The sequence below is a fragment of the Osmia lignaria genome, chromosome 9, assembly GCF_051020975.1.
Source record: "Osmia lignaria lignaria isolate PbOS001 chromosome 9, iyOsmLign1, whole genome shotgun sequence".
Taxonomy (NCBI): Eukaryota; Metazoa; Arthropoda; class Insecta; order Hymenoptera; family Megachilidae; genus Osmia; species Osmia lignaria.
Window position 1 is genome coordinate 15,203,756 of NC_135040.1, and position 26,443 is coordinate 15,230,198.

A 26,443-nucleotide genomic window follows, 5' to 3' on the forward strand; every position below is an offset into this window, starting at 1 on the left:
TACCGAAAACGAGTCTATCGGCATTTAGCCGGGTTTCGTGAATGTAAACTAGGCGTTTCCTGCACGTATCGTACAAAGTGCTCGATTCGCTGGTCTTTTTTCACCGGGTCGATCGATAATGCCATTGCAAACACCCTGTATGTGCTCGGTTAATGTTAATAGCAGGGGCTGGCTCGCTTGAACGGGGTTGCTTTGCCCCTTTGCCCGTGAGTTAGAGCTTCCTGAGGCTTTCCTCGCATCCAGCCGAACCACCCTTACCGGCCTCGAGCCTCCTGCCAGGCTAATGGTAAAGCCAGGAAATATCAAAACTCCTCTTCGCTACCATACTTTTTTACTTTCTCCCCATTTCTTCTTTTTTTTTTTTTATCTTTCTTCACCCTCGGAAGGAATTGGGATCTCGTGTCTCCCCTTGTTTTATATCAGAGGGAAAATTTCCCTTTTTCTCGTTAAAATTATTTTTATTTTACTTGACAAAGGTAAATTGCAATCATTTTATTAGGGGGTAGTTTTTTGAATTCTATTTTTACGTATACGGTGAATCCGTTAAAAAAGGATATCGATACGGGAAGAAATAAATAAAATACCGAGGTGAATTTTCATATTCCTTTCATTGACTCTCGCAAAGCGGGAGCAGGGAGTAATATATTAAGGCAAGCTTGATCTACAACGATCCCGAGCAGCGGTTAACGCGGTTATCATCGGTAACACGATCGTTGGAATGATAAAAAATGTATCTAACTCAGGAGAACAAATGTAATCACTGCTTGTCACGAACACAATGCATTCAACAGGTTAAAGTCTGCATATTAAAAAGAGTTTATCCGCGTGCTTGTAAATCCCTCATATATTCTATTAAAAGAATTCCTTCAGTTTCCATTGAGAACATTGCGCGCTCGGAAAATTTATTAAAAGAATAAATATAAATAAGAAAAAAAAAATAAACAGAGAGTGACGTTAGAAAAGAAAAGAAAAGAAAATTGCAGAGCAACTAAGTCGTCGAGTGAGAACGAGTCGTGCTGAATGTAAATCCGTGACCCCTTAATTGGAAACAATGGGCGAACGAAGATAGATTAAAGCGTTGAAAAGGCGTGCACAATCGCGGCACGCTTCTGCCGCGCGCGTAGATTTCACCCGAGGGAATCGTCGATATCGCGTGATTTAATTTGTTACAATTAGGGCAAAGGGTCCCTTAGGTGGGACAGCCGTTCGAACGGTCTGCTAAGAGTGAAAGAGAATAGATGGAGGGAGAGAAAGCAAGTAGGAACGAGTTCACCGCGCCCTGCTATTAATATCAGTTAACGACCCGATATGATCGCTCGTCTATACTCAGACAGGCCGCACGACCAGTTACCATATACACTGTCCATGACTCGAACCATGCGCTAGGCACCATGCCTTTCGACCACGATTCACCATCGATCCAACCACCTCTGACTCACCGATTAGAATTCATATCCAACCTATTTCGTCTCGATCCAATCTCTACCGTGTAGATTTTTCGTTCAAACGGGGGGGGGGAGGGGGACTGGTAATGATTTTTTCAATAATTAAATTAGATCTAAGAAAATGTCCACCTTAACGTAAAATACAATTTAGGTGAATTCGAATTCGTTGAAGTTAAAAGAGGCCTGTGATAGGAAAAGCGGCACGGGGCACACGTAGCGGGCACCGATAACAATAGACGGCGGTATGGCAGGGGCCGAGGTCTATCTAGCAGGCATCCGGGCCAACATCGAAACGAGGCTGCCGCGCGCGGATTACCATAAGCATTCATATATGCAGCGGCACATTATACTTGCATACCGGGCATAAAGGTGGCCGTGTCGACGGTCGTGTTCGATACAGGCACAGGTACATACACGTACGAACGTTGGTTGGCTGACCAGAGGGCCGGCTACTTACTTACGTGTAGCAGGCCGCCTTCACGAGTCGCTGGCACGCGAGCCTGATTGACTTGTAGATGAGGCGACACAGTCGATATACGCCCAGCAGTCGACCGTCCCGACTCCTCAGACCCCGTCATGCCTCTGAAATTCTACTCTATCCGTCTCCCTCTCACCCTACGCCCAACGATTATTTGGTTGCGAAAAAAGACCGAGCCGAGCCGAGCCGAGCCGAGATTGAAAAATCTTTGGTCAGCTTGGAAAAATCAGGTGGATGAGGTTGGCATAATTTCACTTTATTGCGTTTCGATAGGCTTTGGATGTGACTGGTGTGATCGCTTCCATTTCTGAATTCTCAATTTATGTTAATCACTCGTGATTAGCGACGTGACAAATATTTTTATCTATAACTGAAAACTTCTTGTCTCGAAGGAATCGCTAGTTGCGGGGGTTTTCTAGGGGGGTGGCTGTGCGGTACGGTCGACCTGCATCGTTTCACCCTCACGGGGACCTCTCCTCTCGCTTTCTCCCATGTCCGTTGGCCCTCTTCTTTCAATGCTCCCTCGCAGCCACCGACCGTTATCTAGTTAATTAATCTCCGCCGACGGCGGTGGACGACTAGCAGGGCGGCAAAACTCCCACCCTTTCTGTAGCCGTAACGAGCCACGACAACGAAAGTGTCGAGCACCTCCCTCTTCGTTCACCAGCAGATTTCAAATCACCTTTCGCACCCCCGCCATTGGTTCTTCGGTTGCGAAATTTTCGTTATTAAAAAATAAACGTCACAGAACTCTTTGTAGGTGATCGAGATAAAATTTGATCTATGGAGTATTGGGAAAAGAGATTTTGGAAATAACTAATTATTACTAGATTTTTTCTTTGCAATATCGTGTTTATTGCAAAGTAATTGATTTAAGAAGCTGAAGAAACGACGCAACCCTTATTTTAGAATGTATTTTTAACTTCATATTACTGCGCGCTGAACGATCCGAGCACCATCTAACGTCGAAAGGAGATCAACCAGGTATAGGAGGAATCGATTTCTACCCCTTACCAACCAACCACCCTTAGAGTTCCTTCGAAGCAACCCTCGATAACTAAGTCCAGTTACCAGGAGGAATAAATTGATCGATCTACCCCCGTGGACATAATCTACCGGCGGAGCGGACAGATGTCCCGGGTGGACGTTGCGACGGGATCGGATGGCGTGGCATGGTGCACGGTGGCGTCGAAGACACGCACGGTGCGCCCCCTGATGCGGGGTGGGCAAGTATTGATTGGGTGGGCGCCGCGTTCGTCGGCGTCGTAGTCAGAGTGCAAGAGGGTGGCGGAATCGGCAGGCGCCATCACGCGGGGCCACCGCGACCGTCGTCTGAAGGGCCGTCCAGCCAGTGGCCGCGATCTCGATTCACCGAAAAGATGGTCATGATGGCTGGCATGGACGACCACGAGCGCAAAGTCGTCCTCGAATTCTGCCACCTGCTCGAGAAGAGCAAGCAGCTGTTCAACGGGCTAAGGGATCTGCCACAGTACGGGCACAAGCAGTGGCAGGGATACTTCGGGCGCACCTTTGACATCTACACGAAGCTCTGGAAGTTCCAGCAGCAGCACAGGTGAGTCGAGTCGACCGAGGCTGAGGCGGGCTGAGTCATCGGACACACTGTGAAAAATAGTAGCCGAGTGTTACGGGGGAAATCGATCGCACCGCTCTGCCACGAGGTCCTTCCACGATCCACGATCCACGATCCACGATCCACGCTTCCTTGGATCGCAAGTACATTCTACAGAAAAAAATAAAAAAATAAAATAAAACAGTGAACAGGGATAGGGGCTAAAAGCCGCCTGGTACGAACGACACGACGACGACGACGACGACGACGACGGCGACGACGACGATGACGCGGACGGGGAAAGGAAAACGTGGCCGCTACTTTGGAGGACGATGACGAGGATCGTCTCTCCCCTACGCAGGACTTCCGCCCTTTCACGCGCTGGGACACCATGTGACGAGCGTGAATGGAGATTGTGTGCGCGAGTGAAGGATTATGTGTGCGTGCGCGTGTCACCCGTCCTACTGTTCTCTACGATGCTGCGGGACGTAGATATTTTTAGTGGAACCCTGCAGGGGTACGCTTCGACCACCGGTATACAATTTTGCGATTCGATCGATTATTCGTTGTTATTATTATCTTCTTATATGTCTTTTTTTTTTTTTTTTTTTTTCTTCTTCGATCTTCTTCGTTTAACCACGGTGAGTTTCCCTCGCCTACTACGCTGACAACGAGAGTGAAAATTCTCCTCTATCGTCACGTCGAATCGTGTCTGTCCCGCCTTCTTTCTACCACGGTCGATCGTTCTCGCATGATCCTGCACGACGGAAACAGAAACACCACGTGACCAGTTTAATACCTCGTGTTTACACGAGGTAACAGACGAGTTCGCGAACGCCACGTAATTTCGCAAACGTTTTAACCCTTCCTCGTTTACTTTTCCCTTTTCCACGATACACACACCGTCGCGATACTCTTTATTTACCCTTTCGATTCTGTCGGCCGGCTAATCTTCGACCCTTTGTCCCTTTCCTTTTGATCGTAAAGTGTCGTCGGGAGGGAGGGAGGTGTATCGGTTGCGGCGTGATTCGACAAAGAGTCAATTGTCTATTCACGATACTCGCGTTCGCGCGGACACCTATTCGACACGATACGCTCACAAACGCGCGCGATTCTACCGGCTGTTAATAAATATCGAGGATGCTCTTTCAGAACCGCGGCTTCGCGCGTCAAAACAATGGAGAAAGTTTCTGTGGTTAGCGCGAGCACCTGTTTCAAAAGTATCCCTTTTATTTTTTTTTTTTACCCTGCCGCAAAAACGCGCTGGGACAATAGAGTTCCCCTGACGGACGGACGGACGGACGACGCGTTGTGTTATGATTTCGCGCGGCAAACGAAAATTATGAAGAATTATCTTTGGTCCCTCTTCTAATAGGACGACGGGTCTCTTGTTTCAGGACGATACTGGATACAAAGTACGGCCTGAAGAGGTGGCAGATCGGCGAGATAGCCAGCAAGATCGGTCAGCTCTACTACCACTACTACCTGCGCACCAGCGAGACCAGTTACCTGCACGAGGCCTATTCGTTCTACGCGGCGATAAGGGGTCGCGCTTACTACAGCCGCGCGGCCAAGGAGGACAGGAGCGACCTGATGGTGAAGAAGTTGAGGTACTACGCCCGCTTCATCGTCGTCTGTCTACTGTTGAATCGTATGAAGCTGGTACGCGAGCTGGTACAAGAGTTGGACGCCCAGATCGCCGACTACACGAGCACCTACGAACCGGACGATCAGCTCGAGTGGAACCTGGTGCTCGACGAGATCAAGGCGTTCGTGAAGGCCGAGTCGGCGGTCGGCGTGGTCCACTCGGACTCGAACCCGGTCGTACTGACCCACAGGCTAGGAGCCCAGACCTCGCCGCCGGTCGAACGTACGCCACCCATGTGCCTATCACTGCAGGAGATCCTGATCGTCGGCAATTGCGCCGACCAGGTGAAATTCAGTGAATTGTCGATGGACATGTTCAGGATGCTGCAGACTCTCGAAAGAGAGCCGAGAGACGACCCGAATCACCTGCACGACGCGTCGCCGGCTGGCAGGATGCCCTTCAGGCCTGGTCCCTACCCTGGCGCGGAGAACGGCGCGCCAAGACGCGACAATCCCCACAAGTACCTGTTGTACAAGCCCACCTACAGCCAGGTACAGGTATTCCTCGCGAGCGGCTTCAAGGAACTGCCCGCCAACGGGGCGCTGCTACTCTACCTGTCGGCGGACGGATGCTTCTCCACCGTTAAACATCCCGAAGAAAGTGAGTATCTCCTCTGATCGACCTGAAACGCTTTTGCCAGTTTAGATAGCCTTGGCTGAATCGTACGCTGGGTTTCCTTCCCTAGGCTGCTCTTGCTCTATTCTTCCTGGTGTATACTTCGGTATTTATGGAATTATTCAGCTTATATCGCTACAAGAGAGTTACAGCTAGTAATAAGCGTAATTCAGTGGAATAGGTCTATCAATGGTCAGACAGAACCTTCGAAAATCGAAACAGCTCCATCTTCGACAAAGAAACGACAATTTCGTCGTCCACTCGACGAAGCGTTGATCGGTTGAAAATTACTCTCTCGTCAGGCTAGAATCTAATCATTGATGCAAGCTTTAAGCGAATCACTCGCTCGGCGGAGCCGAAGTCGAAACGCGTGTCGACGCTCTCGGTCAGTTTCCTCGACGGCTAATTCGACGCTTTCGGGTATCCAGCAACGAACGTCGACAGATAAGCCGTGTAGCAACGGTGTTACCCTTTCGCGTCCAACGATCGCGTATCCGTAAACCGCGTGTCCAACGGCTGACGATCTGCGACGTTAATTGGATCACCGGGAATCGGACTTATCGCCTTTCTACTATTCGTTCAAGGGCTTCGCGAGTGAACCTAGGCTGCTTGCCACAGATGCTTGCTACTGATTTACAGAACGTACAAGCACGCTTCGTTACTCGGCGAGGATACGCGATTATGTAAACTGCCGGGTAGATTCTTAACTGTTGTTTCTCGATTTCATCTGAGGATAATAGATGGTTGCAACGTCGAGCGGAGATTTATCGTTACGGTGGTTTAATTGTCAGAGTAAAGGAGGTCGAATATTTTTCTATAACACCGAACTTGAATCGGAGCATTGATTCTTCCTTAAATTAGTTTCCAATTTAGAGCTAGCATAGACTGATAAGCAAAAGCTACGAATATAGATAATAGCGAACTCCTTAAAGATACGATCAGAAAGCTTGCGCTACTCTGGCTCATTAAGGAAACGCTCTAATAGATAGAGAAGTAACTAGTAATCTGATAGACGATAGTAGCTTCAAGTTATTTTTAACGCGTTGAAAGTATAAAATCTTTTATAATTACTTAATTAGCAAATTTTTAGTATGCGACTTTCGCACCATTCAACATGTTAAAAAAAAAAGTGCATTGTTAACTCGACAATGTCTCATTTTCGTCGAACACCTCTGCCCCTTTAATTGGACCGCGAAAAATCCCCGAAAGGACCAACATAAGGGGGTTGCAAGGAGCACGGTATATATTTTTTTCTTTTTCATCTTTAATTAGTGCCCATCCTCGTGAAACCTTCATGCGGATCGAAAGAAGACATCTCGAGAGTCGACTGGCGAGATTCAAGCATGACCGTGACCTCTTATCGCGGTGGCCACTGAATTAACTAAATAGAAAATCCAGGTCGTTTAGATGGTTTCCTAACATACCACGTGCCTCCGCATCCTTTCCATTCCGATTCCCTATCCCTATCCCCAATCTTCACCCTATTCTCCATCTGATCGACCGTCTCGATGTGCTATGCTTTCTGTGTATTTTCAAATTACTCTTATCGTTGTGAGCATTTTTATTAAGGCATGAGTGTCAGTGTTTCGATGTCGTGAATATTTGGAAAAAACTCGATGGAAAGTTTTGTAACTTAAGGAGAAAAGCATTCCCATGGCCTTAAGTTACACTTCCAAAATGGATCGCTTCCATCCCGGTAACCGATCTTTCGCGCAAATGTTAAGCAGTAGAAAAAAAAAAGAGAGAGAGAGAGAGAGAAAAAAGAAAATTCGTTAAGACCGAAGGTCGACGGTGCTGAAAAATTCACCGGGTGACCAGCAAAGGAAGCCGCTATTCAAAAGGCCGCGAGAGCCGGTGGAAAAGGCGAAAACGGTCTTTCAACGAAAGTAGAGTAGCGCATCCGTGTCAAGGTCATTCCGCGATAGAGATTTGGAACAACACCGATGGATTCTAAGTTTGCAATCGATATCGAAATACTAGACGCCTAGCCGATATCGAGGAAGCCCTCTGACAACGTCCAGCTGGCATGTTCGCTTCTCGAACGGATGCTTTAGCCTCGTTAACGCGTTGACCATCCCTCAGAAAAAAAATAATTAACGATCTCTTTTTATTTTTAATATTTAATAAAAAATTGGGGGTTTTTTAGGTATGTTAAAATATGCCGTGTTATATACATACATATAGAGGTTTTCACCGAGGCACAGTCAACGTGTTAAAGGGCTGTTTTCAAAGTAAAAAACCACTTGTAGTTCCAACGAGGAACCGAGAAGAGGGCTTTGGCGATTCGAGGTCTCAGTAGAATGGACCGGCGATGGTCAGACGCGCGAAGGATTTCGTATATTTGAACCGTTTAAGTGTGAAAGGGTGCTATTTCTCCTTGAAAATTACATATTTCCAAAGGATAATTTGAAAAATCGTAGAGAAATAAATGCTCCAAGGATGTTGAGAAGGATTTTTGGGAGTGTTCCAATTTCGAGCACGCAGCGCCGTCTCGAAAACCGACACGGTCCGACGAGTTTCTCATTGTTCCACTGAAATGAAGCTCGGCTTTCGACTCGTCCGAGCGTAAAGCCGATGCGACCGATCGCCGTTATTTATAGGAATGTCGGCTACGAAAGAGTGCATGTTCCTCTTTTCGGAAAAAAATTCAACATTCTATGTATAGTCTTCTAGTATTTCTTACACTGCAGCCTGTTGATGGTCCTTTTTATCCCGTTATTCTTTAGTCCATCTCTATAAAATGTAATCTGTATCAATGAAGCCTCTCAAATGTAATCCAATCGGTCATAGATTCGACGAAATCCCTTGAAACGAATTCTCCTCTATAATTTTCCAAAAATGAATAACAATAAGGCTGTAATTAAATGAGACTCGAAAGTGATTAGCCAGGTAGCATCGGACATCTTAGCGCTCAGCGAAACCGGAATTGCACGATGTTGATAAATCTTGCGGTTTTGCAGTGGGGTACGACCTGGGTGGAGTGTCGACGTGCAGCAAGAGGGACCCGGAACACGGGAAGAGGCCGACAGGTGGTAAGGAGCCACACTGTTTGTATCCGGGTGACCTCTACCCGTTCACCAGGAAGCCTCTGTTCGTGGTCGTCGACTCGGACAACAGTTTCGTGTTCCAACAGATACCCCGTTACTTTGGTCAGCCTTTAATGGTGCTGATGTCGCCGCAGGACACGCCGCCAACCTTACGAGATGTCCGACACGGTGGCAGCCTGTTCACCCTGTTTCTCCACGCCCCTTTAGCCGCGTTTTGCCTTATTTGCAACATCGGCAGCCTGGCCGTGCACCACTGGGAGCGGTGCCAGCGTTACATCGAGCGATTCCTCATCGAGGCCTGTCAGCTCGTCACGCGCTCCAGATGCGGTAAGGATCCAGGACATTGTTTTTGTCGGCTGACACGACCTGGGAAGCTGTGCTCCTCCTCTCTCTCTCTCTCTCTCTCTCTCTTCTAATTGGATTGCCTCCGGGGATGGGGAACCCGTGTCGGTAAAACTTTCTTGGCAGTGACGCGACGCTTTTCGAGGCTCGCTGTAGGAGAGGAGGAGTTGCTTTTCGGAATTTACACAGGCCCGACTTTTGGCTAGGTACACTGTTGGCTGAAAGCATGGGACCATCTTGTCCAAATTACACTTGCCGATATAAGTTATACCAGATTGTTTCGGTTGATATTACTTTTCTCTTCTAATTTCTAACGATTAAACACATTTGGTGATGTAATTGTTCCACGTATAAAAGAATGTTAGTTCGTTGACCGGTAGGAAAGCTCTGTGAAAGGGATTTACGATTGCGTTAGAACGATAAACAGAGCTGGCCTAGATCCAGATCGTGTTTATCGCTGAACTGGCAATCTCAGCTCGTAGACGCGTGATCTAGGGTCGGTTACAAAGGGTGCTCTCTATTGTTTCTGCCGCGACAATGATACGTCGTACGAGTTTTCGAACGTACGAGTGGTTTCCTTTGTCGAGTCTCCGGCCCGACTCTAAACCTTTACGTTTCATTCGCTTTCAAGCAGAGGGGGAGTTGGAAAAGTTTCGATCTCCTCTATCCAAAGCCGAACAACGATAATTCGTCGAGGGGGAAGTTCGAACAACAGGTTCTCGAGCTCAGACGACGACGACGACGACGACGACGACGACGACGACGACGACGACGGCAACGATAACAACGACGCTATGCAAATTTGTTCACCATTACTCGTTTCAACCGTGAAGCCTTACCGTCGATCAGTTGTCGCGGTTGTTTCGCGAATCGGAAGCTCCCTTGTACTCGCCAACTCGTTCGCGACTGCTATATCTGGAACAAGGGTTATCAACGCTTACGTAATATTCGCGAGAAGAAGTTTCTTAACCCCTTTGCGTAGCTGCATCCAGGTCGACCACGAGATCACACTTAACCAAATGTCTTGGCCTGAACTAGTCGTGCAAACTCCTGCAAATGATAGAAACTTTTCTCTCTCTCATTTTAGATTAAAATAATTAATCTAAATTAATCAGATTAAAAAGAAAAACATTACTCGACTAATCACCATTTCACGCCTTCCTCCAGAGACCAGCGTGCTGCAATTCTTCGGCGACGATTTCCTACGGCTGTTGCTGGTTCGCTACGTGTTCTGCGACGTGGTGTTGAATCTTCATCGGTCGTTCAGGGGTCGACAGCAAAGGCCCCGATGCCATCCGCCGTTACCGGACGCCGAGGTCCTCGAACATCCGACTCTTCATCATCTGGTGCTCGACCTGGCCGCCTGTCTCGACTGTCGTGACCATTTTCCGGACAGCAACGAGCTCGCCTGACCCAGGCATCTTCCCTGCCCGGCCCCGGAGTCCGCGTCCCTGTTGCCACCTTATACCCACGACTACGATTACGATTACTGTAACTACAATTGCAACAATAAAATCGTTACACTGAGACCTCATTAAGAGCCGCGTCCAGATCGCCGCGAGTGTTATATACGAAGCCGCGTGTAACAGCTCGATTAATCGTCGAGCAGTCTCAGGGTAACCGGGCGTCTCGCTGCGTCCACGATGGACAACCGGGAACGATGTCATCGAGGATGATAAAGAGAAGAGAAAAAAATATGCAGGAAGAATTTTCTCTCTAACGTTCTATGTTAATCGCGACACACCGCTGCCAGTTTTTTGCTACGGACTAGTAACGAAACACAAAAAAAAAAAAAAAAAAAAGAGAAAAAAGTCTATATATATATATACATATATATATATATATACAAAATATATGATATATTCTGTCACCGCGTCGATGGGTAAATATACGTATGAAAGAAAGATATTGTGATTCTGCATGTATAGACGAAGAGTGAATTTGTACGCACTGGTGCTTTGTACGATTTAAGAAGCTTTAGCGTGTCGTCGAACTTGGATGAAATACGATTCTGTTTGCCGCGAATTCCTTTCCGGTTCGGTTCGGATCCAGGCTACACATGCACGCTCCAACACCCCTCTCTCTAATCGCTATACTCTTTCTCAACGAAATTTAACGCGAATCATCCGATACTGATACTTTGTGCTTTATGTTATACTTTGTTCTATGTATTCATATCAGACGATGGATTTCAGTCTAACGCGATTTCACGATAGAATAAAAATCGCGATCGTGAAATTGCTTCAGACTTTCTACGTCGATAAATTAATCTGACCCACGAATTTTTTACATCTTCTATTTCTTCGGTAATTAAACTTCGTCTTCCTTCTCTGTTACTCTTCACGCTCTCACGTTTCCTGTTCATCTTCCTGCCACCCACGTTCACGCACCTTCAGCGGTTCGCCAACGTTACAGACATCCGACTATGTGGCTCTCGTTTATTTATAAACAAAAAGTGGAACACTCACCGGCCGCTGAGTAACAGTGTCGTCATCTCATTGAACCTTCATCGACGACTTCGCCGAATTGAACGAGAACCGCTCTGTTCGGAGAACTCTGATTTCTCTCGGTGAAAGAAATCAGTCGTGACAAAGAGGGGAGAAATTCAACTGTGTTCACTTGTACATATAATATTTATTGTAAATTCTAGTCTTTTTAACGTCGAACTAAATTAAGAATTGTATCTCGTATCGTATTACAAAAAAGTGATATTTATGGTTTGTGTGATATTTTAGTTGAACGTATACCGATAGAGTGCACAAAGTATCAGAACAGAAGAAATTATTAAAAATCAGACAAAAATTATTCTAAAAATCTCTAAATATGTATATTGTAATTGATCGTAACGTTAAAGAATTAAATGATAAATAAATAAATGAATAGGGCGAGCGAATAGGGAGAGGATATAAAAGAGGATGAAGTAACAAGTCTTATATGTTTTATAAGAGTCGAAGAACACGTACAATACGCTGTACGTGTCCTAACATCGCGACGATTTAACAGAGAAGATTCTATATTTACCGTTTCTAATGTTCACCGTGATTAACCCGTTAATTAGAAATGACTAATTAACCCTGCTGTTCTTCTCATTTACACTTTCACTTTGTGGCATTTGAAACAAATTACATACACTTTTTCATATTTTCAAACGATTTATTCTCGAGCGAACGCGTATCCTAAAGAAGTAAATCCAAAATTATATATATTCTTCGTTTAGGGTCGTATGGACCCAAGGAGAAGAGCAGAGTTAACTCCGTCGTTCAACTTCTTAGAACATAATAGTAACGTTCATTTATATGAAAATTTCTGATTTCAATTTTATCATTGTACCTGTATTAAAAAGAAGATCGTACTTGTATTTGGCACGATGGAAGATGATAAATTTATTCGTGTTTGTACGCTTTTTATTACAGGTACAGAGAAGTAATTCTTCGCTGATCGAAACGTTACCCAGTTAATTATTTAACATATTCCATGCCACGTAGGAGATCGTTGACTTGCTCTTAATTTTCCATTGGCTCTTTGTTTCAGAAATTTCTTATGAATATTAAAATTCACGTGACAGGGGGTATGTTAAACAAACAATCGCCGATACTGTCTGATATCAGAGATCATTGCACGACGATCATTGTTCTCCGGCTATAGTTTTCTGCGATTCCCAGCTGATGAAAATTCTTCTTTATGAAAAAAAAAAAAAAAAAAAGAAAAGAAAAGAAACACTTGTTCCCAACACGTTTTGATCCGCGTTGCAAGTTAACTTTACCAGGTTTATCGTCCCTTTACTATCTTACCGCTACCTCGTTACTGTATTAACCCTTGGACCAAGAGCCGACTTAATCGATCTAATTTAATTAATTATCGAAAATACTATCATTTCCACCTAGTACTTACTTTACTGTAATAATAAATCTGTGAATATTATTTTTCAATCTCTAAGGAATCTGTAAAAAAAACTTGAGAGCTTAATTTCAATCGATGCCTCATAGGTATGTGTGTTTTGTAGGTCTGGGTCACTGTTCACCCGGCTCAGACGTTCCAGGGTTAACGTACTAATACTATTATTGTACTAGTATGATTACAGTATCGCTGAAGTGTAGAACAGAAGCTGTTACGTGAACGACAGCTCTGAATCTTCGATAAGGACACTAGAAAATGTTAATTAAAAGAAGAAAAAAAAAAAGAAGAAAAAAAGAAAAGCAATTTAGCGGTGTAGATCTCGATTTCGATGAGGTGTAACGATGAACAATGATTCGATCGAACGTTTCTACGTATATTTTTGGATACAAACACATTTTTAGTGTCCTGTGATGTGAGCGACATAAAAAAAAAAAAGAAAGAAAATAAGGAGTCGAGTTTGTCTGAAACACCTCGTCATGTTCCTTTCAGCAAAAGGATATTATCAAGTATAGCCTCCGAAATTGAATAAAACCGGCTGCAACCATTGATTCGATTACAACTGTTCAAATTCGACCCCAACAAGAAAAAAAAAAATGTTTATTCCTAACGATGACACGATAGTGTATATTCTTCAACAAAAAAAAAAAAAAAAACGATTAGGAAAATTTTCAAGTACAAGGATGATCGTTTTTTTAAAGTACTTTTAGGACACCAGCACACAGTTTCAGTGTCCTGCTACATGTAGGACCGTATAAGAATAAAAATTAAAAAAAAAAAGAATACATTTATCAATTTGTATTTTGTGGAATAAATGCAGTGAAATACTTACGGCTCATTCGACTATCAAAAGCTTATATATGTCTTGTTAGTTAGAAAGTTGCAATTGAAATGTTCATTATTATTTTTTGATTTTCCAGGATTTTTTGTACGGAAAAAGGAATTGATTTTTTTTATTTTTGAAATATGATTATACATATATTGGAAATCAGAATACGAACGCTGCGCTTTCGTGTATCGTAATAAAACATGACCCGCGTTTATCATCGGTGAAAATATCCTCTAAGTATCGGGTGCAACCGTGTTTGGAACCCATCCACAGTCTCGAATTCGAAGAATGTAACAAAAAGCAACGAACAGAATCATTCGACAAAGTCTCGGCACTTTGAAAAGAAGAAAAAGATCAACTAGATCGAAAAGAAAGGGAAAAAAAAAAAATATGTTTTAGTTTTCCATGATATCGAAATCCTGTCGGAAGAAAGATCTGATCCATAGAAACTAGAATCATAGAAGAATTTTTCTGACTCATCAGCAATGTAAGTAGTATAATACCTACCACTGTTACAAAATATTTAGTATACCAGCTAAACTAGATTGAAAAATTACAGAACGAAGTGGAAAATGAAAGCGAATCGATACTGTTTCCTGAACCGAGCATGTAGACGGGACGGAAAGCGACGACGCCGCGCGTCGCGGTGCAAGAAAATCGAATTCCCGCGTCTAGCGAGGCACATCCCTCCCCTTAGCAGTGGATTTCAACGAAGAGTCCGCCAGGTGGTACAGGTGAATTCTGGCCAGCACGAGAACTCGTGTCGCTGGCCGTGTCGAAACGAAAGGTTTCTATAAATAATCGGATGTCCGTGTCGGTGTTTCTCGGACGGTCAGAGGGTAGAGAGTCGCCTAGAAGAAGCCGGTGCAGCGGTCTGCTCTAGGAGCCATACTCTCTCCCTCTTTCACTGTGTTAATGGGGGTGTAACGAGCAGCCGAACGAGAAGGAGGATAAGGCGGGATCGTGAATAGCAGCCAGCGCGTGGCGGTCGGCCACGTCTACGTGGTGTCAGGTAGGAGACTGGAGGTGGACAAGTGGAATCGAAGGGGGTGGGGATGGACCGGGAGCAACGTGGACGCGGCTCGCGAGCGTCGTCGACGTCGAGCCTCGGACGCGAGGTCCGTTGTGGGTGTCAGTACTACCAGAGCGACTCGCTTCTGCCGGAACGACGTGCTCTCCTCGGTAGACCGCCGTCCAGGACGATGCAGCAGCCACCTGCGGTCCGCTGCAGGTCAGTAACTAAACAGAGAAATACCGCTCAACGTCGCGCCTCCAACATCTCCCTTTAACGCGTTCGATCCCGATCAGCTAGTATTACCTTGCGCCAACAACTTACGAGACATATGGAGGGATAAGGAATTTCAAAAGAGTGTTTTTATTTTTTTACAAAGAAATTTTTTCATAAGTGTCCATTCCATAAAGTGTCGATGAACCCTAAAGCAGAGTGCCATATACGCTCCTGACAGCGGTGACATCGATCAATGCCGTTCGTTAAGATCTTAATTTACAATTACGCCTTATCTCGACCAAACTTGAACTGTCCGTTCGGGGATCGAACGTGTTTAAACCTTCATCGGGTTTCGGGTAAACGACCAAGATACCAGCATGATCCCAGCCTTTTCCAGACGCGGCATGTACACGCACGATGATCATAGCCGGTGTGTTGGTTACGCGTTTCGACTATGCTCGCGAACCGTCGCAGCTATTTAAGGTTCGCCCGGCTGGCTATACATAGAATCCTCGATCAGCTCGCTCGGTTCCGCGTCCAAACGTTCGTGTGCATGCTGTATAGAGAAGAAGGAACGCGTGTGCGAATCGAGTGGACGAGGACGAGAGGAAGTTGATGGATGCGTTCTCGAGAAAGGGGATGATGAATAAACGCGACGCGTTTAACCGGCCGTCGAGTCATTGTATATCGCGGTAATCGGAGCACAGGTATCGATCATCTCCGTGGAAAATCATGATAACGCTTCACCTGAAGATCATCGGGGTAATACCTTAATTTAAACTAATCAATTTTTACCACTGTAACAGCACTCCCACGATCCTGGGATAAACACGTACCTGAATCTGATCTGAAAGGAGAGATCAGCTGAACGTTAGTCTTCCTTCGACACTGCCCTCATGCGCGATCAAAACGCTGATCTATATCACTGCTGGAGAACTGCGCCCGACCAATCTCTACTTATACTACTGAAACAGTCCCCTCCAGTGAAAGAGAGGAGGCGGCGGATATAAGCGTCCCGTTTGCTCAACTAACAAGACTGACTTCCGAACCAGTATTAACCGTCTCATTGTCAGTAATTTTATATTCTAACGAATAAGAAGAAGCGCAATTAATATTAATCGTTAGTTAATTAAGAAAAGACTAACAAGAAAAAATTAGCCGAAACGAAGTGAAAAATGCCGGTCAGAGCCAGAAGGAGAAAAAGAGTAACTTTTTATAATAGCGAGCACGAGTACGAACCGATCGCTGCACCGTCGCCGTCGCCCAAAGCAGCGTCGGCGCCGGTCGTGCGAATCACCGACACGGATGTGGTGCCCGTCGCTGACAGCGACGACAGCATCGACGACCGGGCACGACTGCCACCGGAATTGACGCGAGCCGGTGAACTGATCCTTCCTCTCGATGGCAAGATCGAGGACACCGCGATGGAGGCTCGCGAACTCGTCGAAACCGGCGACACATCGGAGGAACTGGAAACTCCGCAGCAACTTCAGGAACGATTGGAGGAACGATTCTTTAATGCTCCCACGCCTGGCGCCGAGTCTAGAACCGATGGCGAAGTTAACACTAGTCAGGTGGGTTAATTAATTTAATTAATATGTAATTTAACAGCACGATGTCTAATTTAAATAAAAGAGAAAAGAAAATAAGGAGACTGGTTAAATTAGATACTTGACGACGCGTCGACAAGTATTTTCTTTGATTCTTTTTATTTTCAAGGAAGTCCTCAGGTTCGAACAGGGCTACGATACTGTAAAACGAAGACAGCACGACGAATGTCGCGCGAGGCTTTCCCGTTTCTTACCCACCGGGACTATATTTAGCGAAACACGCGTATAAAAAGCATTGGAGCCAACGTGTCACTGTCCGAGGCATTGTGCAATCATCGTCGCAACGTTCCAGAAAATTCGGGCTTTTCCCATCGGTTGCACAATTCCCCTAAAAATACCAGATTCCCGTCGAAACGACGATCAACCGCTAAATCATCATCGACCAAACCGTCGTATCGTTACTGTCCGTCTTTAACTCTCTCTCTCTCTCTCTCTCTCTCTTTCGTTCGTCGCGTTACATAACGCATTAAAAGATCCCGTCTCTGGCCTCGTTTGTAACGAGGAGAAAAAATAATCATTATTTCGAGACAAGATGATTTCTTTAAGTTCGAACGACGCGACGGAGGACTCGTTAATAGTTTTCTCACCCATTCAAACTATTTCCGTTCGTTATATCGTCGAAAAACTTTTCTACTATTCAAAGTTTCTTTAAAAAAATTTTATTCGAAAACCTTTAATTATAAACATTCGAAAGGGAAATCGCTTTTTCTTCCGTCTTCTTCTACTCTTATTTCCATTCCTGACGATGCTATTTCTAAGTCCGCATACTTACCCCCCTCAGTGCCCTCCTCGTTTCTCTTGAAATGCCTGTACCGATCGCGATGCAAAACAAAGATTGTATTGCGTCAAGGACCAGGTGAGGGGCATCGGTAGTCTAACTCGCAGTAGGTTCAAATATCTCTCGAACAACGCAACAGCGAAAGCCATTCTTAAACTGGTTACGTTATGCGATCACGTTTTTCCGCATATAATCGATCAGCCAATGAATCAATCAACGATTGCCAATCTTTTATTTCAGGTAGACTCGTTAGCATTGGAGGAGCTGCCCCTTCGTCGCGGTGCCCGCGGTTTGCCCCACAGGCTGAAGACACAGGCTGGTAAGCTGCGCACACGATTGAAGAACATTAAACGACCGACGTTCGCGTTGCCGGAACGTCAAAGAGCCGAGAGGACCAGGTCGGATAAGTCGCGGACCGAGAAGAGACCCAGCCGAATGGACAGAATCAGATCATCCTTCTCCGAACGACCGAGGTTCAATCTACCCAATCGTCCGAGATTCTCTCTACCGGATCGACCGAAGTTTCATTTGCCCGAGAGGCCCAAGTTCAACCTGAAGAACGCCTTAGCTCGTACGAGAAGATCGTCTCCCCCTAACGAACGCTCCACCGACTCGACGGTGGGTTCTCGTGGTAAAAACATCTTCGACTTCTCCACGTATCCACGGATATTCGAGAGGAAATCGAAGAACAAGAGCGACTACTACGCGACCTCTACACCGAAGGATTCTCGAGCGCAGTCCGCTGAGAGCGCTACTTTTCCCCGACCGCGTAAAGGGATGGTCGTCAGCAAACGATGGACCAGGAGGTTCGAGACCACGACGGCGTACATCGACGAGGATCGTTCGGGCGCGGACACCGCGGCGGAGAGATCGCCACCATGGCGTCATCCCTCGAGAGAGGAGCCTAGATTGTCCCTCGGATTCGAAGGAGACACCAGGATACCTTGGGAGGAGAAAGAACGGCCGGAGGAGCTGCAATACATGGATTACGAACAGGAATCTCCTGAAATCTCCGAGCGTCATGCCCACCCGACATCAGAGGCTTCCAGAACCGAGGATGATTCTTATGATAGAGAACAAACGGAATCGAATCCCAGGTTGTATCAGGACCAAGACGCGGCGGAAGCATATTTGAAAGGGACTAAGAAAGAGGAGGTGGAAGAGGGTGAGGTTGATTGGAGAGCGGAGGAACGGATTGCCAGGGATGAATTCAGAGCAGTTCAACGATCGCGTTCCTTGGAAGCGGTTCTACGAGCGAGGGAAGAGGAAGGGTTCGTGATGGTGGACCCCAGGAGATACGGAGTGCACAAGACACCGTCCGAGGAGGAGGAGTACGACGAAGAGATGGAGGAGGAGGAGGAGGAGGAGGAGGAGGAGGAAGCGGAACCTTCGTCCGCACAGTCGGACAGGGAGCAACAGCAATCGAGTGGCAGCTCGTGCGACCGACGACGTCGCGGGGTTATCGAGGAGATCGATTACGACGAGTTCTTCCTGAGAGAGGGTGGTCTCAGCCAGGACGACACGAATCTGGGCAAGTATCTGACCAGCGAGATCAGGGACGCCCTTCGAGCGGAACAGAGTCACATACTTGTGGGCGACGCATCGATGCCGGCTCCTCCGCAGCGTCCCACCAGGAGCAGATCCTTGGGAAAACAAAAAGAGGGTTCGATCGAGTCGTACGAAGCGATGCCGCCAGTCAGACCCAAAAGAGACCCAAACAGGTCTCGCCGCAGCGAGTCCATAGAGGAGCAGTTTCCTGAACGCACCAGAACCGATTCGAAACACCGGATAGTTTATCAGACCGAAGGCGAACCACCGGAATTACCGATCGAACCCTTGGACGATATTGTAGTAGTGAAACCCGTGCGTAGAAAGTCCAAATCCTCTCAGCGTAGTCGGTCCCAGATACGAACGGATACGCCTCGACCACCCTCGCCCGCCTCTGTTCCGCCCGTCGTTCCGACTCGTCGAAAACGTTTACGCAAAGAAACACCCACGGAGAGAAGGAACGGTGAGCTGGCGGCTATATGCAACGGACACACCGAGTGGGCTGCAACTGATTCAGCTCCCGAGAAACCTTTGCCATTACCACCCACCGATCAGTTGCCAGATGACCAGGAAGCGTACACCGCGGAGGAGATCATAGCGACCAGCGAGGAGAACATTCGGATGCTGGCCACGCGTCTGCGAGAAGAGGAGTATATGGAACCAGCGCCAGTTCCGCCGAAGAGGAGATCCAGGTCCAGAGGAACCTCGGTAGCCCAGGACGAGGACAGAACCTCCCACGGGGCTGAATCCCTACCAGAGATAGGGTACGTAGAGGAGGATATACCTAGAGACGATCTAGACTTTGGCAGAGATCTATCGGGCTACGCTATCATAGAGAAACGAGACAAACCACCGCGGCCACCACCTCCGCGTAGAAAAAAAGACAAATTCGCCACGACCCCAAAACCTGTAGCCCCTAAACGTCCTCAACGCGCCTACAGTACCTTGGGTCCAAGTATGTCCAGGGAAATGAACATACTGACGGATGAGTTTGAGACGACAACCCTTCAGCCAGCAGAGTCTGCCCCCTACATAGAGATCGATTCTGACGACGGGGAACACAAGGATCTCCGCAGCGACGAGGTGCTAAGCAAAATGCAAGGGCGTCCACTGCCAGCTCCACCGAGACCACCCAGGGTAAGGAAGGATCGTTCCCTGGAACGTTCTGCGGGTGCAGTGAACCAGGAGTCCATCATGGAGACGACGACCGCGACCCAGACCGATCCATTGCCCGACGACATGGTGATCGAAGAGGAAGTGACTCAGGCGAAACTCGTGGTCGCCCCCTCCGTGTCAGGCTCCCAGATCATGGTCTCTACCGAAAGGATACCCAGTCCATCCAACGCAAGCACACCGCCTGTTGTTCCTCCCTTGCCGATCTCCCAACGTATGCGCAGGGAGGAAGAAACGGAACTACCCTACGACACGGTGTCCTTGAAGTCCCCGTCGCCTGCACGCGAAATGGAAAATCTTCAAGATAGACACCTGTCCGCGCCACACTTGGGGGAACGTATTCGCGAGGAAAATCCGCGCGTACCGTCCGTCCATTCCGCTCTATTGTCGTCGAACGAGCCTGTCAGAATCAGTAACCTCGAGGTTGGAGATCTACGAGTAGATCGTCTGAACGTGTCGCAGATAGAGGCGGGGAAAATTGTCGCGTCGGAAGTGGACGCGTTAGTTATCACTGCGTCCGAGTTGAAGAGCATGACGGGTATGTTAGCGGAGGGTCTGTCTCCGTCCATCATCAAGGAATTGATAGCCATTAGAAGTCACTTGGAAACGGTGGCCGCTTCTCAAGCACAACAGAGCCAAGTTCGCGAAGTTAGACCGATCGAGGAGGAAACGGAACGGAAACCAGGAGCCGAGCAGACGGTCCAGGAAGGCCCTGCGGACGAGGAGAAGTCGAGGCCAACCGAGGAGCAAAAGGTTGTTAAAAGAGAAGTAGTTGAAACGAAGGACAAAGAAATGTCCGGCACACGTACACAGTCCATTGCACGAGCAAACGTCGAAGATAACGAAATACCAGTAACGCACACATTATCAGTCACCCAAGTTCTCACAACACAATCACCCTCTGTCGTTCAGCCAACTGAAGATAAGTCCTTACGAATTTTTGATTCAGAATCCCTCCTTTCTTTGAGCACCGCTAAGCAGGCCAACGTGGAAGAATCCCGCGCCTCCCTTCCTCCGTCGTCTAGAACAACGAAAACAGACGACGATGCGATGAAATCGAGATTCTCCTCCGATCGAATGTCCGAACCAAGCGACGAACAATTGGAATCGATGGTACCAGCCGAGTTTTCCACGCTGATGACAGAGCACCGAGATGAAGATAAGGAGAGCAGCCCGGAAAGACCGGAGCGAAAGAGTCGGAAATCAAGATCCAGATCACCGTCCCCTATACGTGTTTCTCCAGCGCGACAAACCGCTTCTCCGGTACGATCCTTACCCCCTGCTATCTCTGTAACACCAGACACACCCGACAATGTAGCACTACACGGCATCACCAGCGAGACGCAACCGCAACGTGCCGTTATCTCTTACACTTCGTACACCGAGGAGGTATCCGAGAGGGAGAGCCAAAGGGAATCGTCTCAATCACCGATCGTACCCTCCTTTCCTCTAGGCGGTACCCATCTCATAGCGTTTCCAGCTTCACAAATTCCAAGTCAATTTTATTCCCTGACCAGTCAACCCGTAGATTCAGAGGCCAGCGTGGCGGATAGCGCGAGACAATTAATCAGAGTTCTACGATTAGCGTGTATGAAAGCCATGAGGCATTTCGTACGGTACACCGCTTCCATGGTAGGCGAAGAATCCAGGGAGAAGATCCGAGAGGTGGAACTAACGATATGCGCCATGTTGTTGTTAGTCACTGGCTTATTGATATTCTTGTTCAGTAGCACGCGAACGGTAACGCATCATCATCACTGGGATTATTTTAATCCGCCTAAATAACGCACAGAAATAAAGGAAATCATTAAACAGCTCAAAGCTATATGTTTATTTGAATCTATCATTTTTATCATGTCAATTTATACATGTAACGAGAATCCGCTAATAGAAATTAGAATAAGCTTGATAACGTACAACAGAAACAGAGAAGGTAACGCGTCTGTTCTCTGGTTAAATGTTTAATACAACCGGTAAACGATAGTGAGCGACTGATACTTGTAAAAAAGTTAATGCCCACGTATCATTTACTGCGAGAATACTTGTACTTAATTGCTAAGTGCTGCATATGTGTATATATCCTGATATATACACATGTATCTCCCAATTACAAATATCTATTATCGATACGAGTGTTATAACTATTTTTTTATCGACGCAAATCCTTTGTAGAAAAAAATGAAAATCTCAGATATCATTTAAAAGTCAGCAATTAATAAATACGAGGACAAACGGAATAACAAATTTTATATCAAGTTAGTAGTAATGTAGTATCATAAAAGGAGTAGAATTTAATCAAAAAAAAAAAACCTTTTTTTCATACTTTAAAAGTAACAGAAGCTATGTACAAGTTTATTTTAAACCAAGACTCCGAATATTGTAACCGTGTAACAACATACTCTAGAACAAGATGGATAAATTAAAAATATTGCATTCACACAAAAAGGTCTTCCTCGTACACTTTCAGATCTCTCCTATCTTTGTGCACACTTTTCTGAGAATAATTTGCCGCGATTGGTGACCACATAGAGCTAGACGTAACGTCATTTATAGATTCTATTATAGGTTGTCGCCGTGCTAACGATACTTTTAACTGAATCGAAGATACCATGCTACCATCCATCTCACTTATTGCCCTTTCAGCCGCTTCCGATTTATCGAATGTTATAAATCCACGGCTAAAAAATAAAATTGCATATTAATAAAATTTCACACTTTCTTATTTGAAACAATGTTGGAAACTAATACCCACTTTTTTTCTGCTTCCATTGAAATATTAATAATATTTCCAAATGTCTGAAAATGTTTTTTCAAAAAATCTTCTGATATTTTGTAACCACATACAAATATTGTATTCCCCGCGCGGGGTTTTGTTTCCTGTTTTGATGGCGATTGCGTATCGCTACCGGTACGATCCTCTGTATCTTGAGCACTTACAAAACTATCATACAAATCTTTAACCCTTGGCCGTGCTGTTTCTGTTTCTTCCTCTTCCATCTGTGTAGCTGAGAATGGTTGGTAAGAGCTTACTGTTTTTTCTGTACTGTTTAATTTTCTTACTAATCCACGTGGTCTTTTAAAGGACTGCTCTGGTCTTTTAGGAGTCTTTGGAGCTGTGATTACACCCGATTTTATTAGTTTTTTAGCAACTTCCCTTGCATCTCTTGCTTCTGTTGGCCTTTTTGGGGTCTGTGGTATACGTTCAGTCTCTTGTTTTGGAGATTTTAAATCTTGCAATGCCTTTTTCTTAAAACAAGAAATTAAAGCTAGTACGAAAGAAGAAATTGAATATGATAGAATTTAAAAACAGAATTTACATTTCTGTTGAACTGTCAAAAAGTAAACATAACCTATCTGTACCTTCCTTTTAAGTTTATTATACTTTGCTTGCAACATTAACTCCTCTTCCGTTAAATTCGATGGGAAATGTAAGTACACCATATTTTGCATGTAATAAAAGTAAATATAATTTATTTTTTATCCACACAAATTATTTAACACCTCATCCAATAACACTGGACATATTTTTGTTTTCAAGCGGTCTCGAATTGTACCAGTGACTATAGAGGCAAAAGACTGGACGTACCTATGTTTTCAAGGGGATATGACTTAGGGGGATCTCAGACACCCCCAGATAAGACTAGGTCTGTATCCAGAAACCACAGCCGGTATAACAATCATACCTACTTTACCAGTATCTCGCGGTATCCCTTTTATCCCAGTATCTTTATAGCACTGCATTCCTCACATCACTGCTTTCCTTACACCCCTGCATTCCTAACATCCCAGCAAGCCCTTACATCCCTGAATTCTTTGCATCCCTACATTCTTTTCATCCCTACATTCCTTTCATCCCTATATTCTTTTCATCCCCAAATTCCTTTCGTCCATACATTCTTTTCATCCCTACATTCCTTACATAGCTTCATCCCTTAAATTCCTACATTCTTTCCATACATTCCTTTCATCCCTACATTCCTTACATCGCTTCATCCCTTATGTCCCTACATTCCTTACGTCTCTTTATCCCCTACATCTATTCATCCCTTGCATGCCTGTATCCTTTACATCCTTGTTTCACTTATATTCCTGTATTCCATACATCCTAGTACTTCCCTGAAATTGAGTTGAAATTTTTGCGGCTATAAGGCCTGCGATTTTATACAAATTTAGTTCCTTTTATCGCCACCAGGGGGCGCTGATTCGACGTCGAGATTTTAGTTCACATTTTTGCCACCAGAGGGCCAGAAATGGTTCAAGGTTTAGTTCCTTTTTCCGAAACCAGATGGCGCTGATTCGACGTCGAGATTTTAGTTCACATTTTTGCCAGCAGAGGGCCAGGAAGGGTGCAAGGTTTAGTTCCTTTTTCCGAAACCAGATGGCGCTGATTCGATATCGAGATTTTAGTTCACATTTCTTCCGCCAGAGGGCCAGAAATGGTTCAAGGTTTAGTTCCTTTTTCCGAAACCAGATGGCGCTGATTCGACGTCGAGATTTTAGTTCACATTTTTGCCGCCAGAGGGCCAGAAATGGTTCAAGGTTTAGTTCCTTTTTCCGAAACCAGATGGCGCTGATTCGACATCGAAATTTTAGTTCGAATTTTTGCCGCCAGGGGGGGCTGTTTTTCGAAACTTTCGCGAAATTCCTTTACCTACCTTTACTTACCTTCACTTACCTTTACCCGAAGCAGTTTTTACAATATATTTATTATGAGGGATGCAGAGATGTAAGGAATGTAGGGATGAAAGGAATGTAGGGATGAAAAGAATGTAGGGATGGAAAGAATGTAGGGATGAAAAGAATGTAGGGATGAATAGAGTGTAGGGATGAAAAGAGTGTAGGGATGAAAAGAGTGTAGGGGTGAAAAGAATGTAGAGATGAATAGAATGTAGGGATGAAAAGAATGTAGGGATGAATAGAATGTAGGGATGAAAAGAGTGTAGGGATGAAAAGAGTGTAGGGATGAGGAGAATGTAGGGATGAAAAGAATGTAGGGATGAAAAGAATGAAGGGATGAAAGGAATGTAGGGATGAAAGGAATGCAGGGATGTAAGGGATACTGAGATGGCCTTGGCCTATAATGATGGATAAAATTATATAAATTACTGGACAAAGTAAAATAAATGAGGTCCTCGGCTGAGATCCAGAAGAGGGATATAATAATAAATGATTCTATGACAAGCAAAAAAATAAATGAAGTAAATTAAATAAACTCTGAAATAAAATTAAACTGGTTGTGCCCTCTTCATACGGACTTGATACGGTACTGGGGTGTTAGGGACCCCGCTCGCAGATCGCGCCCTCAGCGTACCGACCTGATATCATATTGGGGTATTAAGGACCCCGATGCGCCGTACTTATCTTCGCATACCAATAATATAGCATCCGGGGTGCCAGGGACCCCACTGCACCAAGGACTATCTCTGTACACCGACATGATATCATCTGGGGTGTCAGGAACCCCAAAGCACCGGTGACGCTGTTTGCATATCGACATTTTGGCATCCGGGGTGTCAGGGACCCCACAGCACCAATGAGTATCTCTGTAAACCGACATGATATCATCTGGGGTGTCAGGAACCCCAAAGCACCGGTGACACTGTTTGCATACCGACATTTTGACAACCGGGGTGCCAGGAACCCCACAGCACCAATGAGTATCTTTGTACACCGACATGATATCATCTGGGGTATCAGGAACCCCAAAGCACCAGTGACACTGTTTGCATACCGACATTTCGGCATTCGGGGTGTCAAGGACCCCAAAGCACCGATGACACTCTTTACTTACCGACACTATGGCATCGGGGTATCTGAGACCCCGGCGTACCAGTGACGCTGCATACCGAAATTGTGCCACCGGGGTGCCAGGGACCCCGAAACAAATAGCGAAATATAAGACCTAAAAACGAACAAATCTTGAAACTCACTTGTTCGGAATAGTGATGGGTACGACCGGATCTAGCGAAATATAAGACCTAAAAACGAACAAATCGTGAAACTCACTTGTTCAAGGTAGTGATGGGTACGACCGGATTGTAGCGCATGCGCACTACAATTATTTATTATAAAACAAACTTGTAGATAATTAAGAATTTATTCACTCACAAACAATAAATGAAGACAATAAATTACAGTTGTCAGTTATCGCAAAATCTGTTTATTATAAAAAATTACTAAAATGTTTGGGCTCACATCATGACTGTAAAAAAATTGCTAATTACAAAAGAAGTAATTT

The 26,443-nt window shown here is 45.6% G+C and overlaps 3 protein-coding genes and 1 long non-coding RNA gene across 9 annotated transcripts in view; 2 read left to right on the top strand and 2 right to left on the bottom strand.

Moving 5' to 3' along the window:
- The window catches only part of LOC117611677 (protein SCAI), a 42,243-nt gene extending 29,381 nt beyond the window's left edge, over positions 1-12,862 (top strand). For 4 of the 6 annotated variants that reach the window (XM_034339745.2, XM_034339800.2, XM_034339790.2 and 1 more), the window contains 4 exons: positions 2,833-3,496; positions 4,891-5,741; positions 8,717-9,130; positions 10,313-12,862. In XM_034339745.2, coding sequence (XP_034195636.1) covers positions 3,096-3,496; positions 4,891-5,741; positions 8,717-9,130; positions 10,313-10,557 — 1,911 coding nt within the window. In that variant the 5' untranslated portion in view covers positions 2,833-3,095 and the 3' untranslated portion in view covers positions 10,558-12,862. The remainder of the gene's footprint in view (positions 1-2,832; positions 3,497-4,890; positions 5,742-8,716; positions 9,131-10,312) is intronic. The other 2 variants (XM_034339770.2, XM_034339779.2) reach the window with 2 other exon arrangements.
- Positions 12,863-14,662: 1,800 nt separating this feature from the next.
- Positions 14,663-22,535, top strand: LOC117611649 (uncharacterized). Its single transcript, XM_034339683.2, has 3 exons — positions 14,663-15,099; positions 16,319-16,670; positions 17,725-22,535. The coding sequence occupies exons 1-3, from the start codon at positions 14,924-14,926 to the stop codon at positions 21,988-21,990; spliced, it is 4,794 nt and encodes a 1,597-aa protein (XP_034195574.2). The 5' UTR covers positions 14,663-14,923; the 3' UTR covers positions 21,991-22,535.
- On the bottom strand, positions 15,277-16,033 carry LOC143305636 (uncharacterized). The gene is made up of 2 exons (XR_013062681.1): positions 15,933-16,033; positions 15,277-15,843 (listed from the first exon to the last, which is right to left on the bottom strand). It is a non-coding gene; the product is annotated as an uncharacterized LOC143305636 (long non-coding RNA).
- Nelf-E (negative elongation factor E) lies at positions 22,472-23,773 on the bottom strand. The gene is made up of 3 exons (XM_034340094.2): positions 23,566-23,773; positions 22,958-23,451; positions 22,472-22,883 (listed from the first exon to the last, which is right to left on the bottom strand). Exons 1-3 carry the CDS (start codon positions 23,653-23,655, stop codon positions 22,640-22,642), a joined length of 828 nt encoding a protein of 275 aa, XP_034195985.1. The 5' UTR covers positions 23,656-23,773; the 3' UTR covers positions 22,472-22,639.
- Positions 23,774-26,443: the final 2,670 nt, after the last annotated feature.

Excerpts from the sequence above, each read along its gene's own strand:
- LOC117611649 (XM_034339683.2), top strand. The coding sequence starts at position 14,924 with ATGGACCGGGAGCAACGTGGACGCGGCTCGCGAGCGTCGTCGACGTCG. Across the intron at positions 15,100-16,318 it reads CCACCTGCGGTCCGCTGCAG|CGAGCACGAGTACGAACCGA; the intron begins GTCAGTAACTAA and ends TTTTTATAATAG. Across the intron at positions 16,671-17,724 it reads GCGAAGTTAACACTAGTCAG|GTAGACTCGTTAGCATTGGA; the intron begins GTGGGTTAATTA and ends CTTTTATTTCAG.
- Nelf-E (XM_034340094.2), bottom strand. The coding sequence starts at position 23,655 with ATGCAAAATATGGTGTACTTACATTTCCCATCGAATTTAACGGAAGAG. Across the intron at positions 23,452-23,565 it reads ATAATAAACTTAAAAGGAAG|AAAAAGGCATTGCAAGATTT; the intron begins GTACAGATAGGT and ends TCTTGTTTTAAG. Across the intron at positions 22,884-22,957 it reads TCAATGGAAGCAGAAAAAAA|CCGTGGATTTATAACATTCG; the intron begins GTGGGTATTAGT and ends TTTATTTTTTAG.